The sequence below is a fragment of the Antennarius striatus genome, chromosome 21 (genome assembly GCF_040054535.1).
Source record: "Antennarius striatus isolate MH-2024 chromosome 21, ASM4005453v1, whole genome shotgun sequence".
Taxonomy (NCBI): domain Eukaryota; kingdom Metazoa; phylum Chordata; class Actinopteri; order Lophiiformes; family Antennariidae; genus Antennarius; species Antennarius striatus.
In genome coordinates this window covers 299,681-315,000 of record NC_090796.1, presented here as the reverse complement: position 1 = coordinate 315,000, position 15,320 = coordinate 299,681, and the positions used below count along the sequence as shown (strand labels likewise).

At 48.4% G+C, this 15,320-nt stretch overlaps 1 protein-coding gene across 1 annotated transcript in view; it reads left to right on the top strand.

Moving 5' to 3' along the window:
• The window catches only part of jmjd1cb (jumonji domain containing 1Cb), a 118,961-nt gene extending 107,318 nt beyond the window's left edge, over positions 1 to 11,643 (top strand). The window contains exons 20-31 of the mRNA XM_068305749.1: positions 1,146 to 1,270; positions 3,981 to 4,215; positions 4,302 to 4,522; positions 4,714 to 5,055; positions 5,303 to 5,471; positions 5,555 to 5,645; positions 5,730 to 5,860; positions 6,093 to 6,215; positions 6,577 to 6,716; positions 6,791 to 6,967; positions 9,838 to 9,969; positions 10,223 to 11,643. Of these exons, the coding sequence (XP_068161850.1) occupies positions 1,146 to 1,270; positions 3,981 to 4,215; positions 4,302 to 4,522; positions 4,714 to 5,055; positions 5,303 to 5,471; positions 5,555 to 5,645; positions 5,730 to 5,860; positions 6,093 to 6,215; positions 6,577 to 6,716; positions 6,791 to 6,967; positions 9,838 to 9,969; positions 10,223 to 10,315 (1,979 nt within the window). The 3' untranslated portion in view covers positions 10,316 to 11,643. The remainder of the gene's footprint in view (positions 1 to 1,145; positions 1,271 to 3,980; positions 4,216 to 4,301; positions 4,523 to 4,713; positions 5,056 to 5,302; positions 5,472 to 5,554; positions 5,646 to 5,729; positions 5,861 to 6,092; positions 6,216 to 6,576; positions 6,717 to 6,790; positions 6,968 to 9,837; positions 9,970 to 10,222) is intronic.
• Positions 11,644 to 15,320: the final 3,677 nt, after the last annotated feature.

Genomic DNA, 15,320 nt, shown 5'->3' with positions numbered 1-15,320 from the left:
AACTAAATGTAACTACTCCTTAATGTAACTAATAAATGTAACTAAATGTAACTCAGTGTAATGTAACTAAATGTAACTACTCCTTAATGTAACTAATAAATGTAACTAAATGTAACTCAGTGTAATGTAACTAAATGTAACTACTCCTTAATGTTAAATAACTGAATTTCTGACTGATTCTAGTTCCAAACATTACAGTTAGACAGAAAAAACATGTTTGTTTGTTTCTCTGTTCTAACATAAATCCTTTTCATTTGTCAGGTTATTAAACCCACAGAACTCCATCAATCAAGGATCAAACTATCAATCAATAAAGAAAAATAGCAGTTAAAATTTGCTGAATTAATGAATTGTGGGAAATGTAGTTTCAGGTTACAGAACACTTTTGACCTCTTTATTTTTAGACACTGACTTTTTCTGCTCTGGCGGGCCACATAAAATGATGTGGAGGGCCATATTTGGCCCCCGGGCCGTGAGTATGACACTTGTGCTTTAGGGGTTAATGGTGACAGACCTCATTCACTTCTGGTTATTTATTGTTGGATAATCTCACAGACCAGTGAGGTCCAGGTCCAGTTTTTGTTTGTGAGACGCAGCTTCCCCATGTGGCGCTCTGACTCCTGTTAACAGTGACTCCTGTAGGCAGTGACTCCTGTTAGCAGTGACTCCTGTAAGCAGTGACTCCTGTTAGCAGTGACTCCTGTTAGCAGTGACTCCTGTAGGCAGTGACTCCTGTTAACAGTGACTCCTGTAAGCAGTGCCTCCTGTTAACAGTGACTCCTGTAAGCAGTGACTCCTGTTAACAGTGACTCCTGTAAGCAGTGCCTCCTGTTAACAGTGACTCCTGTAAGCAGTGCCTCCTGTTAACAGTGACTCCTGTAGGCAGTGACTCCTGTTAACAGTGACACCTGTAGGCAGTGACTCCTGTTAACAGTGACTCCTGTAAGCAGTGACTCCTGTTAGCAGTGACTCCTGTTAACAGTGACACCTGTAGGCAGTGCCTCCTGTTAACAGTGACTCCTGTAAGCAGTGACTCCTGTTAACAGTGACTCCTGTAAGCAGTGCCTCCTGTTAACAGTGACTCCTGTAAGCAGTGACTCGTGTGCCTCATGCTGCCTCTAATGGTGGTTGTTCCTGTGCCTCAGTGCTGACGGAGCTGGTGTGTTCCATGCACTCCCTGAGGGACAAACACAACATCAGGTCCTTCTGTCCCTGCTCCTCCAAACAGAACCTCCTCAACAAACTCCCAGCCACCAACGGGGTGTCTCAGGTACGACCCTCACTGTTCACCGTCTGTACGATAGACATGTTCTTCAGCTGCAGGCCAGAATAATCAGACAAAGATGCAGTTAAAACAATGACAACGACTTATGAAAACTGACATGATACGAAATAGAAAGTGTTAAAATAAGTATAAAAACCCTAGAATTGGATAAATAGGAAGATTTAAGTCCATTCAAAGGATTCCAGAGTCCTTGACCCCTTCTGGAGGGACAGCTTCATTTGATGTACTACCTATAAGTAGACTGCCCTCTGTGTCACACTCTTAATTATTATTGGATGTTTTTATTGGGAAATTTATTATCTGCCTGAATAACTTCTTATATGTAACTGATGGTTGTCACATTATTCTACAATTTGTTGTTAAAAGTTGGCTGCAAAGTAGTGGTAGGTGAGAGTGTAGCCAAACAGCATAGGATGGTGGTGTGTAGGATGACTCTGGTGGTGAGGAAGATGAAGAGGACAAAGGCAGAGCAGAAGACGAAATGGTGGAAGCTGACAAAGGAAGAGTGTTGCAGGACTTTTAGGAAGGAGTTAAGACAGGCTCTGGGTGGTCAGGAGGTGCTTCCAGATGACTGGACAACTACAGCTAATGTGATCAGGGAGACAGGTAGGAGAGTACTTGGTGTGTCATCTGGAAGGAAAGTAGATAAGGAGACTTGGTGGTGGAATGAGGAGGTACAGGAGTGTATACAGAGAAAGAGGTTAGCTAAGAAGAAGTGGGACACTGAGAGGACTGAGGAGAGTAGACAGGAGTACAGGGAGATGCAGCGTAAGGTGAAGGTAGAGGTAGCAAAGGCCAAACAAGAAGCTTATGATGACTTGTATGCTAGGTTGGACAGTAAGGAGGGAGAGACTGATCTATACCGGTTGGAAAGACAGAGAGATAGAGATGGGAAGGACGTGCAGCAGGTTAGGGTGATTAAGGATAGGGATGGAAGTCTATTGACAGGTGCCAGTAGTGTGATGGGAAGATGGAAAGAGTACTTTGAAGAGTTGATGAATGTGGAAAATGAGAGAGAACAAAGACTAGAAGAGGTGACTTTTGTGGACCAGGAAGTAGCAAAGATTAGTCAGGATGAAGTGAGGAGGGCACTGAAGAGGATGAAGAGTGGAAAGGCAGTCGGTCCTGATGATATACCTGTAGAGGTATGGAAGTGTCTAGGAGAGGTGGCGGTAGAGTTTCTGACTGGGTTGTTCAACAGGATCTTAGATAGTGAGAAGATGCCTGAGGAATGGAGGAGAAGTGTGCTGGTGCCCATTTTTAAGAACAAGGGAGATGTGCAGAGTTGTGGCAACTACAGAGGAATAAAGCTGATGAGCCATACAATGAAGTTATGGGAGAGAGTAGTGGAAGCTAGACTAAGGGCAGAAGTGAACATTTGTGAGCAGCAGCAGGGTTTCATGCCAAAAAAGAGTACTACAGATGTAGTATTTGCTTTGAGGATGTTGATAGAGAAGTACAGAGAAGGCCAGAGGGAGCTGCATTGTGTTTTTGTAGATCTGGAGAAAGCTGATGACAGGGTGTCCAGAGAGGAACTGTGGTATTGTATGAGGAAGTCTGGAGTGGCAGAGAAGTATGTTAGAGCGGTGCAGGACATGTATGAGGACTGTAAGACAGTGGTGAGGTGTGTGTAGGTGTGACAGAGGAGTTCAAGGTGGGGGTGGGACTGCATCAGGGATCAGCTCTGAGCCCCTTCTTGTTGCTATGGTGATGGACAGGCTGACAGACGAGGTTAGACAGGAATCTCCATGGACTATGATGTTTGCAGATGACATTGTGATCTGCAGTGAGAGCAGGGAACAGGTGGAGGAGAAGCTAGAGAGGTGGAGGTTTGTCCTGGAAAGGAGAGGAATGAAGGTTAGCCGCAGTAAGACAGAGTACATGTGTGTGAATGAGAGGAACCCAAGTGGAAGAGTGAGGTTACAGGGAGAAGAGATCAAGAAGGTGGAGGATCTGAAGTACTTAGGGTCAACAGTCCAGAGCAATGGAGAGTGTGGAAAAGAGGTGAAGAAGCGTGTCCAGGCAGGATGGAACGGGTGGAGGAAAGTGTCAGGTGTGATGTGTGATAGAAGAGTTTCAGCTAAAATGAAAGGAAAGGTGTACAAAACTGTGGTGAGACCAGCGATGTTGTTTGGTCTAGAGACAGTGTCCCTGAGGAAAAGACAGGAGACAGAGCTGGAGGTAGCAGAGATGAAGATGCTGAGGTTCTCTCTGGGAGTGACCAGGAAGGATAGGATCAGGAATGAGTACATCAGAGGGACAGCACATGTTAGAGGTTCTGGAGATAAAGTCAGAGAGGCCAGACTGAGATGGTTTGGACATGTCCAGAGGAGAGATAGTGAATATATTGGTAGAAGGATGCTGAGTTCTGAACTGCCAGGCAGGAGGCCTAGAGGAAGACCAAAGAGGAGGTTTATGGATGTAGTGAAAGAGGACATGAAGGTAGTTGGTGTGAGAGAAGAGGATGAAGAAGACAGGGTTAGATGGAGGACACTGATTGGCTGTGGAGACCCTGAAGGGAAAAGCCCAGAGGAGGAGGAGAAGTTGTTGTTAAAAGATGGTATGCTGTGTAAAACAGAATAGAAGTGATGGTACTAGTACCGGTCCACTAGAGGTTTAGACCGGTACTGGTCCACAACCCCGGGGGGTGGGGGTCGCTGCTCTAGAGTCATAATGAGTGATTTTTCAATGGCAGGTTCTGCAGAACGTCCTGAACCACAGTAACAAGCTGACGCTGGTGAAGGCGGAGCTGGGTTGTCATCAGAGCTCCGACCCCCCAGGGAACAAGGCAGAGACCAATGGAGAGGGGGGTGCAGGAAGCAGTCCTGTTAGCGACGCAGGAAGTGCCCCTGTCACCCCGCCGGTGTCCCAGTCACCCCTCACCTTCTTGGCTGACCTGGCAGACCAGAAGTCCAGGGAGGAGAAGAAAGGTTACGCTGATGATGTGATGATCTTTGTCCTCATTCAGTTCTGTGTATTTCATCTGTTTCCTCCCTCATTGCTCTTCGTCCCACAGAAAACAAGGAGGCGGTGATTGTGGGTAAACCTCTGAGGGAGGACAAGGAGGGCGAGAGCCTGGAGGTCCTGCAGCAGTGTAAGGCCAGCTCCCTGGGGGGCAACAGCAGCGAACAGGGCTCCACACTCAGGGATCTGCTCACCACCACCGCCGGGAAGCTGAAGCTGGGCTCCACCGACGCCGGCATCGCCTTCGCCCCGGTCTACTCCACTGCTGCTCAGGTGGGGGCACTGTGACACGCTGCTGGATCAGCACCAGTTAGTCCTGACTGGACTGGTCTCACAGTGTACCCACTGCTGAGCTGCAGTTCACACAGCCACCACCAGGTGGCCCCCTAGTCCTGTCGGTGTGCAATGCAGAGTTTAAAATGCTGAAGTCTTCCTCCTGTTCTTTCCTCCACGTTTTTCCTCAGACTGGTAAAGGTGGACGCACGATGCCCAACATCCTCGATGACATCATCGCCTCTGTAGTGGAGAATAAAATTCCTGCCAGCCGCCAAAACATCTCCCCCAAGATGGCCATCAGGCAGGAAGCTTTAGCCCCAGGCAAGAACAGCGCCGCCCCTGTGGTGACGGAGGACGTCAAACCAGACAGGAAGAAGTCGGTGCCTGTCGCTGCTAAAGCGTCCGAGGAACCAGCGACCCAGTTCCCAGACATCGCCCACTGCTGGCTGAACGACAGACTGCTGTGGCTGAAGGACCACCGCAACCAGAACAACTGGAGGCTGTTCAGAGAGGGCTGGAGGCAGGGCCAGGTACACACACACACACACACACACACACACACACACACACACCAGTAGGAGCCAGGGTAGCAATACTATTGCACACTAATAAAGGTAGTCCTCAACATATGAACACAACTGGTTCTGAGGTTGTTTATAAGTCGTTATTTGTTAAATTTCAATCTATAATCACCATTTGAGGTGATGTTCACCATCAACATGTGTTACACATTAATGGTGAACATCCAGCTCACCACAGACACCTGTGTGTGCCCAGCCGGTGTTGGTGTCAGGAATACATCGACGGCTGAACGCCAGCCTCTGGAAAGCAGACTCCTTCAACCAGGAGTTTGCAGATCATCAAGGAGATCTGCTGAACTGTAAGGACCAGGTGGTGACCAACTCTGGGATCAAGGAGTTCTGGGACGGCTTTGAGGACATCACCAGTGAGTTTCTCTGCCCTGATGTGAAGTCACGTGTGAAAAGGTCCCACAAGTCTAGTCACATGTCCACCTGTCCCACCGGTTAGAGCGACCCAAGTCCAAGGATGGAGAGCCCATGGTGTACCGACTGAAGGACTGGCCGTCTGGGGAGGAGTTCATGGCCCTCATGCCCTCCAGGTACATCAAAACTAAAACATGTAAATGTAATTTAAAAAATGCTAAAATTATAGATTGAAACTCATTAATGATCATCCCTCCTAGATATGATGACCTGATGAAGAACCTGCCCCTGCCAGAGTACTCTGACCCAGAGGGCAACCTCAACCTGGCCTCCCACCTGCCCTCCTTCTTCGTGAGGCCAGACCTGGGGCCGCGGCTGTGCTGCGCCTACGGTAGGGAGGGGTCCAGCCTGTGTGTGTGTGTGTGTGTGTGTGTGTGTGTGTGTGTGTGTGTGTGTGTGTGTGTGTGTGTGTGTGTGTGTGTGTGTGTGTGTGTGTGTGTGTGTGTGTGTGTGTGTGTGTGTGTGTGTGTGTGTGTGTGTGTGTGTGTGTGTGTGTGTGTGTGTGTGTGTCTGTGTGTGTGTGTGTGTGTGTGTGTGTTCTCACACTGCTCTGTGTCCTCCAGGCGTGGCTGCCTCTCAGGACCAGGACTTCGGGACGGCCAACCTCCACACTGAAGTTTCTGACGTGGTTTCTGTTCTGGTCTACGTGGGCGTGGCCAAAGGCAACGGCGTTCTGTCCAAAACGGGTGAGTCAGATTCACACTCGGGCTCGGGGGGGTGTTAACGGGGGGGGCTGAGAGCAGGTCTGGTGAACTTCGTTCCCTCTGCTCTTTGGTTTAAACCTGCGTCCCCCTCTAGTCCAGACGTCTGAGGCTTTAGTCCTTTACCCAGGATGCTTCACTTCTCCTGAGGCTTCAGACTGAAACAAGTAGAACTGATGGGACTGACTGAGTGACACAGTGGTGTTGGTTAAAACCCCTCGTGTGCTCCGTCACCATCACTGTGACTCAGAGTCCTGACGCCTCAGACATTTATATCAGTAATAGTGTGTGTGTGTGTGTGTGTGTGTGTGTGTGTGTGTGTGTGTGTGTGTGTGTGTGTGTTCAGGAGTGCTGAAGCGTCTGGAGGAGGAGGACCTGGACGAGGGGGTCCGAAGGCGGCTGAAGGACTCCAGTGAGACACCGGGGGCGCTGTGGCACATCTACCACATCAGAGACATGGACACCATCCGAGACTTCCTGCACCAGGTGGGTCCTGGAGGACGGTACGGGTGGGGGGCACACCGTCAGTGGTACTAACATTTCCCTTGCCCCCCCTCCAGCTCCTGAAGGAGCAGTGCCTGGACGGGGGTGTGGACCAGGACCCCGTCAGGGAGCAGAGCCTCTACCTCAGCAGGAAGCAGCGGCAGCGGCTGCTGGACCAGCACGGAGTCCAGGGCTGGACTGTGGTCCAGTTCCTGGGGGACTCGGTCCTCATCCCAGCGGGGGCCATGCACCAGGTGTGTGTCACGTTCACACCCCCACACATCTAGTCTAGTGTATTGAACAGCGATACTAGCCGTGATGTTAGCATGATGTAGGTCATGTTAGAGACACACAGCTGCTGTACATCTGATCCCAGGACGTAGTCTGGACCCAGAGTCCCTCGTCTTTCTCCACTTGTCCAACATTCATATACAGACAGGATTCATCCGTCGTTTGTCTTACACCAATCCCCGTGCGGTTCACCACTGCAGGTGTCTCACTCTGCAGGTGTTTCAGTCTGCAGGTGTTTCAGTCTGCAGGTGTTTCAGTCTGCAGGTGTTTCAGTCTGCAGGTGTTTCACTCTGCAGGTGTTTCAGTCTGCAGGTGTTTCAGTCTGCAGGTGTTTCACTCTGCAGGTGTTTCAGTCTGCAGGTGTTTCAGTCTGCAGGTGTTTCAGTCTGCAGGTGTTTCAGTCTGCAGGTGTTTCAGTCTGCAGGTGTTTCAGTCTGCAGGTGTTTCAGTCTGCAGGTGTTTCAGTCTGCAGGTGTTTCAGTCTGCAGGTGTTTCAGTCTGCAGGTGTTTCACTCTGCAGGTGTTTCACTCTGCAGGTGTTTCAGTCTGCAGGTGTTTCAGTCTGCTGTCTCTGTTTCCTGCTGAGATGTCAGGTTTCCCAGAGTTCTGTCTCACTGAGGCCTGATGGGAAACCTGCCCAGGACCCCTCAGCCAGGTCTTTTCAGAAGAACCTCTTTCAGCTTGTGTACCCTACCAGTCCTACGGGTCCACCTGCCCCCCCCCCCATTCCACCATGTGTGTCTGTGATGTCATCGTTTTAGTCGGTGTGTGTTTAGTTTGTTGGCGTGTCTCCTTTGAGGAACATTCTGGCGTCCAGCTCTTTGCTCCAGTCCGTCCCCTTCGCCCTTCGGTGGACTTTTTTTTCCGGTGTTTCCTTTCTGTTCTTGACAGATCCCATGATGCTTTGCTCCGAGCGACGCGTTTGCTCGTGGGTGAGCTCTGACACACACAAACTTTGTTGAATTGTAAGCTCCCTCAACTTCTTCCTGATTCTCCATCCTCTGTTCCGTCACTGGATCAGTCATCATGACTACAGGTTCAATCAATCAATCAATCAATCAATCACTCAATCACATGGTCTGCTGTAGCAGACAGAGAAACCCAACAGTTCCCTCTAGAGTTAACATGAGTGATGGTGACGGGGAAAAACTCCCTCCAGGCAGGACCCAGACTCTGGAGGGCGGAGCCAGACTCTGGAGGGCGGAGCCAGACTCTGGAGGGCGGAGCCAGACTCTGGAGGGCGGAGCCAGACTCTGGAGGGCGGTCGTCCACCTCGACCTGTTGGGTGGGAAAAAGAAATACACTGGGGACAGAGATAGGTCAAGGAGAGAGGGAGGGAGAGAGTGGCAGGTGGGCCAGATAGAATTTCTAGCTGAATTGAGCTGTTGCTGAAGTGGGGGGGGTTTCCAGGCCTTCAGGTTTCCTGTCTTCTACACCTGTTCCCACCTGTGCAGAAGCACAAAGACAGCGACAGCATCCTGCAAAGGAAAAGTCTGATTTAACGTTAATGGGGTTAGAAAAGCAAAGACAGAAGAAACAGAAGCTCCAAAGGGAGAGAACACCCCCCCAGCAGCCCCGGCCTACAGCAGCATGTCTAGTGGGGGGGGGGGGGTTATTTCTGATTGTAGGCTCTATCAAAGAGGAGGGTTTTTAGTCTACTCTTAAATAAGCTAAGGGTGCCCCCCCCCGGATCGAGGCAGGGAGGTCGTTCCAGAGTAGAGGGGCAGATAGCTGAAGCTTCTGCCCCCTGTTCTACTCCTAAAAACCCGACGGGTCACCAGCGATCCTGCCTCCTCTGATGGAAGGGCCCTGGGGGTGTGTGGGGGGGTGATAGACTTGAATCAGATCTCCATGTCAGACGGGGCCTTACAGTGGAGAGCTTCATGTGATCATGAGGAGTTTGAATTGTATTCTATGATGAATCTGGAGCCGATGAAGTGACGCTAGGACAGGAGAGATGTGTTCTCTCCTCCAGCTGCATTCTGAACTAACTGTAGAGTCCTAATAGAGGAGCTAGGACAGCCCATAATAAGGAATGGCAGTAATCCAATCCAGAAGTAACAAAGACATGAATGATTTTCTCTGCGTCTTTAAAGGATAATAAATCTCTAACTTTAACAACATTTCTCCAGTGAAAGAAGTCTGTCTGGGATACAGACTGATGAGAACCAGAGGACAGATGTTGATCAGAAATCACTCCCAGGTTCCTGACTTCACTGGTGGAGAATAGATCAATGCTGTCTAAGAGAATTACAATGTTAGAGAGATCATCTCTGAGATGCTTCAGCCCAATAATAATGACTTCAGGTTTGTTACTGTTCAACATTAAGAAGTTGTGAAGCATCCAGGATTTAATATCCCTGAGGCAGGATTCTGATTTAATTAGCTGATCAGATTCATTGGTTTTAATTGATAGATATAATTGGGTATCGTCAGCATAACAATGATAATTAATGTTTTCTTATATTTCCCAATGGAAACACTGAGTAGAAAGCTGGTTTTCACTGATCAACCCCCCCCCCCTTGGTGTAATCTACATCTGTAAGTCATTGGCAGCCAGAGAATTAATCAGTACAACAGGAAAACACACGTGTACCAGTGAGAGCCGCCTGCATTTGTCCCCCTTCCACCGTTTTGTGTCCATCTCTTCCCGTCTCCTGGGCGTGTTCAGTTTTTTACATTTTTAATCCCTGAAGGAAAATTAGGAGTCCAGTCTACACAGGTTAGTAGTTATAATCCATAATCTATGATCAATCAGGGGAGCAGACATTGTGGATCCGTGACAGTGAAGGGGTTAATGTGGACTGGTCTCACTGGTGTCGTCCCGTCTCAGGTCCAGAACCTCCACAGCTGCGTTCAGGTCATCAACGACTTCGTGTCCCCAGAACACGTGGGCAACGCCTTCCAGCTGACCCAGGAGCTCCGCGCCAGCAAGGAGGAGGTTAACTACGAGGACAAGCTGCAGGTGAGGCTCGGGCCAGACGGCCCCCCCCGTTCACCATGTTCACTAACAGTCAAGTGTTCACCCCCCCACGGTGTTCCTGAAACCTTCTGGACACGTGACTGTCCAGGGTGAACGTGTGAACCGGTGATCTAAACACGGCTGTTGGTCAGCCTCCAGCTGCTCTGTCTGGTCGGGGGGTTTGGGAGGGGGGGGTCACCTACAGCCTCCCTCCTGCCCCACTAGTTAAACATGTGACCGGTTCTCTGCCCCCCAGGTGAAGAACATCCTGTTCCACTGTGTGAAGGAGGTGGTGAGGGCCCTGAAGACGTCCAGCCCTGTGGAAGACCACGAGGAGAAGAGCTTGTGACCCCCCCAGTTCCCATCCGCACCTCGCCCCCCCAGCATCACCTGACTGGGTGGGGGCCACAGTCAGGACCTGAACGTGTCTGGTTTGACCTCTACAGGGCTCAGTGGGGAGCACCCACCTCCAGGTGGAGACCAGACTGATGGATCCTCACACACCCAGAGCAGGGAGGGGGGGTCCGAGTCCCGTCGGCTCTCCAGGCGTTCAGCTCACCATAATCTGTCGTGGATTAAAACCAGGAGATGTAATCCCGTCTGTAGCAGCAGCTCACAGCTCCTGGATGGAGGACGACATCACCAGCAACCAGCAGCGTGGGGGGGTCACAGCTTCACCTGCGTTCAAACAGCAACCAGCAGCGTGGGGGGGGTCACAGCTTCACCTGCGTTCAAACAGCAAGAACAGAGTGGGGGGGTCACAGCTTCACCTGCGTTCAAACAGCAACCAGCAGCGTGGGGGGGTCACAGCTTCACCTGTGTTCAAACAGCAAGAACAGAGTGGGGGGAAACACACCAAAGGGCACTGCTGCTCTCCGTCCTTCTGTCTGTCCTCGTCTCACCGTTCTCTGGGTTTCCTGTTCTCTGGGTTTCCTGTTCTCTGGGTTTCCTGTTCTCTGGGTTTCCTGTTCTCTGGGTTTCCTGTTCTCTGGGTTTCCTGTTCTCTGGGTTTCCTGTTCTCTGGGTTTCCTGTTCCTCTGGTTCGTATTTATTTTATCGCTCTGTGATTTGTGACGTTATTGAAACAGATGATTCATGTAAATGTGATTGTACAGGTTTTTTTCTTTTGCTGTGTATTTTTCAGTTGTGATACGGCTCAACTGTGATGGAGGACACACACACACACACACACACACACACACACACACACACACACACACACACACACACACACCAGCTTATGCCTGTAATTTCTCAAAATGGTGATGCTCTACAGTCCTCATGCCATAAAAACACTTTTTGAAAATTTACTGCCAAATTATTGTAAAGACTGTAAAGTTGTATTATGTAAAGAAAGAATAAAGATATACACTTCAGCATTTTATCAAATAAAGTATTTGCTGTAAAATTGAGACATTTACCAAAAAGATGTAATTTATTTAAAATGGATTGTCTTGTTTTTTGTTTGAAGATTTACTATTGTGAAGTTTTGAAGTTGAAATATAAAAATGAAAAAGTTTACTAAAATGTGTAAATATATACATATATACATTCACTGAGGTATTTTTTTAAAACATGGCTTGCTTCAATTTCAAATTTTAAAGTGCACATGTTACATGCTTTCTACATTGAAGTTCAAAAGGGTTTTACATTTTCCATTAAAATGGATTTATCAGACGTTTGTGTCGTGTTTTTGATGCTCCAGCATTGACTCAAGGAGTTTGATCAACCAGAATCCTTCATACGGCGCGGGGGGGGGGGGCAGCACCGCCCCCTCACATTAAGAAGGCTCCCGGTTCACCGGAGGACCAAGAACACCCCCTGAGTGGAAATGAGCATTTATGCTTTATCCTCCAATAAAAATCAACTGGATGCATTTCTGTAAAACTTTGTGAGAAATTGTTTGTAGATCCTGATGGATGGATGATGGATGGATGACAGTTGGATGATGGATGACAGATGAATGGATGGATGACAGATGGATGACGGATGGATGGATGACGGATGGATGACGGATGATGGATGGATGACAGATGGATGGATGACAGATGGATGACGGATGGATGGATGACGGATGGATGATGGATGACAGATGGATGGATGACGGATGGATGATGGATGGATGACAGATGGATGGGTGGATGACAGATGGACGGATGACAGATGGATGACGGATGGATGGATGACAGATGGATGATAGATGGATGGATGACAGATGGATGACAGATGGATGGATGACCGATGCGATGATGGATGGATGACAGATGTTTTACTTCCAGCATTAATGTGAATAAACATCCAGCCAAACTCCTTTTCAAGAGCCAGGAAATGATCCTGGTCTTCCAGCCATTCTCCACGTCGCCACAGGAGAAGTAAAGTCCAGATTGGCTACAAGGTTTCTAGACTGTAGCCACAGTGGAGTTCTTATTTTTAGGAAAAAAGGCTAAAACTCTTTCGCTTGCTAGCGGCGCTCGCTATTTCCGCATGCCGACGGAATTTAGCCGGAGCATGCCAACAGAAATAGCTGAAGTGACCCGAACGCTCCCGATCATTAAATATGCACTGGGGTCATGACCTCCTCTCGTCTAAGGAAAAACAAAAATATTCTATTTTTACAAGCTGAACCCGTGAATTGGTGTAAGACAAGGAGAGGACCATCGATCAAAAGAATCCAGTGTTTCTAGTAGAGTTTGTGTTAAAGTCCTCATTAATAAACAAACGGTGAATGCTGGGGGGGGGGGGGGAGACAGACCGATCAGAAGGTCAATGACAGATATTATCAATACTTGTTAGTAGTCTTAGACTTTAGTTCCCTCTGACCAGCAGGAATAACCAGCGATGATGTAAATGTGTTTTCACCTCGCTTGATGTTTTATATGTCTTTTTAAATTGAAATGAAAAATCATGTTGTTGAATTAAATAAACTAAACTAAACTAAACTCTGACATACCAATGGTGTTGGTGGTGGTCAGAGTTCAAATGTCTTCTAGTCTCAGTAAACTACCAGTAAACACTGAGTAATATTTAGTCTGACTGTATCTTCAGAGTGAATGAAGTTTTCAATGGTTGAATCTCACATTCATTCCTGCATAAAGTAGGACAGAAATAAAGAGAGTTCAGCTCCAGCTGCTGGCTTTAGGGGGTTTTTGGAGGGAAACTGAACACAAGATTTTGTCCTCAGAATGCAGGAAAACAACCCCATTTTCTAAAACATTTCCTGGGGGAGGCCCACCGGACCCCCCCCCCCGCGACGATCGTCGGTCTCCATGCGCTGCACCACCGTCTGAGACACAGAATGTGGCTTTTTGTGGCTCACTCGATTCTTTTCCACTGAGCCACAGCGGTTAGTCTCACCGGCTCCTGGTTCAAGACCAGTCAGCGAATCGCTCCTTTAATAGTTTTCCAGTTTAGTGGCGGTGAAACATTGAATCGGAGTGAAACTATAAAATAAAATACAAAATTGTCTGTAAAACATTGTTATAAACAGAATAAACAATTTATAATTAACGGACACAGAACGGGTGCGTAGGTCGCTGGACGGTTGTCTCGTTGACACATAAATAAAGTTTCTCAATCACAAATAAACTCCACAACATGTCCGCAAATATAAAAACCTAAACATGAAGAAAAACCCGCTGCTGTCTGGAGGATCACACTCCGTTGTGACGTTCAACACACGATGTCGTCACGATCTCCCACCCCGCTGGCGTCACAGCTCTACTTCCTACTTCCTGTTTGAATTTCCTGTTACCGCTAACTTTCGATCCTTCAAAATAAAAGCATCGCGATCTCTCTAAAATGTGACTAAAACAATAATAAAACACATTTATACAATCGAACTCATCTTTTAACATTTTGAACACATTTCAACGAACTCAGCGCAGAGAAGTGGTTTTGGCTGTTAGTTTAGGAAACGCCTTAAGGAGAAGATGGACAGTAGCTGACTTTAGTCCAGGTGTTTCACTCTTCTTTTACACTCAGTTCCTCAGGACCCAGTTTTCTTGGTGCCCCCCCCCCCCGGCCTTTCTCCCCCTTTCTCCCCCACCTCACCTGTGAGACCCGTAGTCCCTCAGGTGAGGTGGTTCACCCGTAGTCCCTCAGGTGAGGTGGTTCACCCGTAGTCCCTCAGGTGAGGTGGTTCACCCGTAGTCCCTCAGGTGAGGTGGTTCACCCGTAGTCCCTCAGGTGAGGTGGTTCACCCGTAGTCCCTCAGGTGAGGTGGTTCACCCGTAGTCCCTCAGGTGAGGTATTTCACCCATAGTCCCTCAGGTGAGGTGGTTCACCTGTTGCCCTAAAGGTCACGTGGTTCAGAACAGCGGATCTGTGACTTAGACGCTCTATTTCGTGCTTCTGTCAGGGATGTAGAACCCCAATGTAACAGGTTTCTGCTGCTTCATCCTGCTTCATACTTCTGCACAACGTGTTCCTTGTTCTGACATCTGACCAAACCTCTGAGGCTCCAGAGGGTTTTGTAGAAGATTTAGATTTTTAGAAGAAGAAGATTCCCGCAAGGGGACATTACATGGTCACTCTGTTAGTTGACAGTAGGGCTGCCACGATTAGTCGACTAGACACGATTATGTCGACTATTAAAATCGTTGACAACTAATTTAATAGTCGGCGCGTCGTTTTTTTTGTTATTTTAATCTTTGTTTTTCTCTCAAAACTGCTGCGGCACCTCCACGGCCGCGCCTGCCTTTCTGTCCTTGACACACCTGCGCAGTAGAGGTAATCGGGGCCAGCCGTGATGTCACCAGAAGTTATACCAGAGGGGCTCGGTGTCATGGCTACCCGGCGGCACCGGACCTCAAAAGTGTGGGAGCATTTTACGAAAACGAAAGAGAAAAGGTGCAATGCAATATCTGCAGACAGAAGTCGCCTTCCACGGCAGCACAACGGCAATGCACGAGCACCTGAAACAGAAGCAGGTTGTGGCAACGATGAAGAGGGACCGCCGTCCCGGTTAGCTAACTGGGTAGTTAGCAGCTAATATTAGCGTGAACAGAGCTAACTTACTACTTACTCATATAGCTGTAAACGTTAACATTAGCGATGACGATTTGATTCATTAGCCGCCCTTAGCACACATATTTCATGTGTTTTCTGTAACGCTACAACAGTGATGTGTTTGAATAGGAAAAGTGGTAACTCTAATGTTTTCTAACGTTATGTTTCAGTGCTAAAAAAGGAGGTTCTACTTCAATAGACAGCTTTGTTACAAAGCCAGCTACATGCACACCTCAGCAAGCAAACGTCCTGACTGAGTCCATACTGAACATGCTGGTGACGGACAGCATCGGAGCGGATTTTCTCTGCAGCAGGGAACATCTGCTCTCCAAAGAGAACAAGCCTTT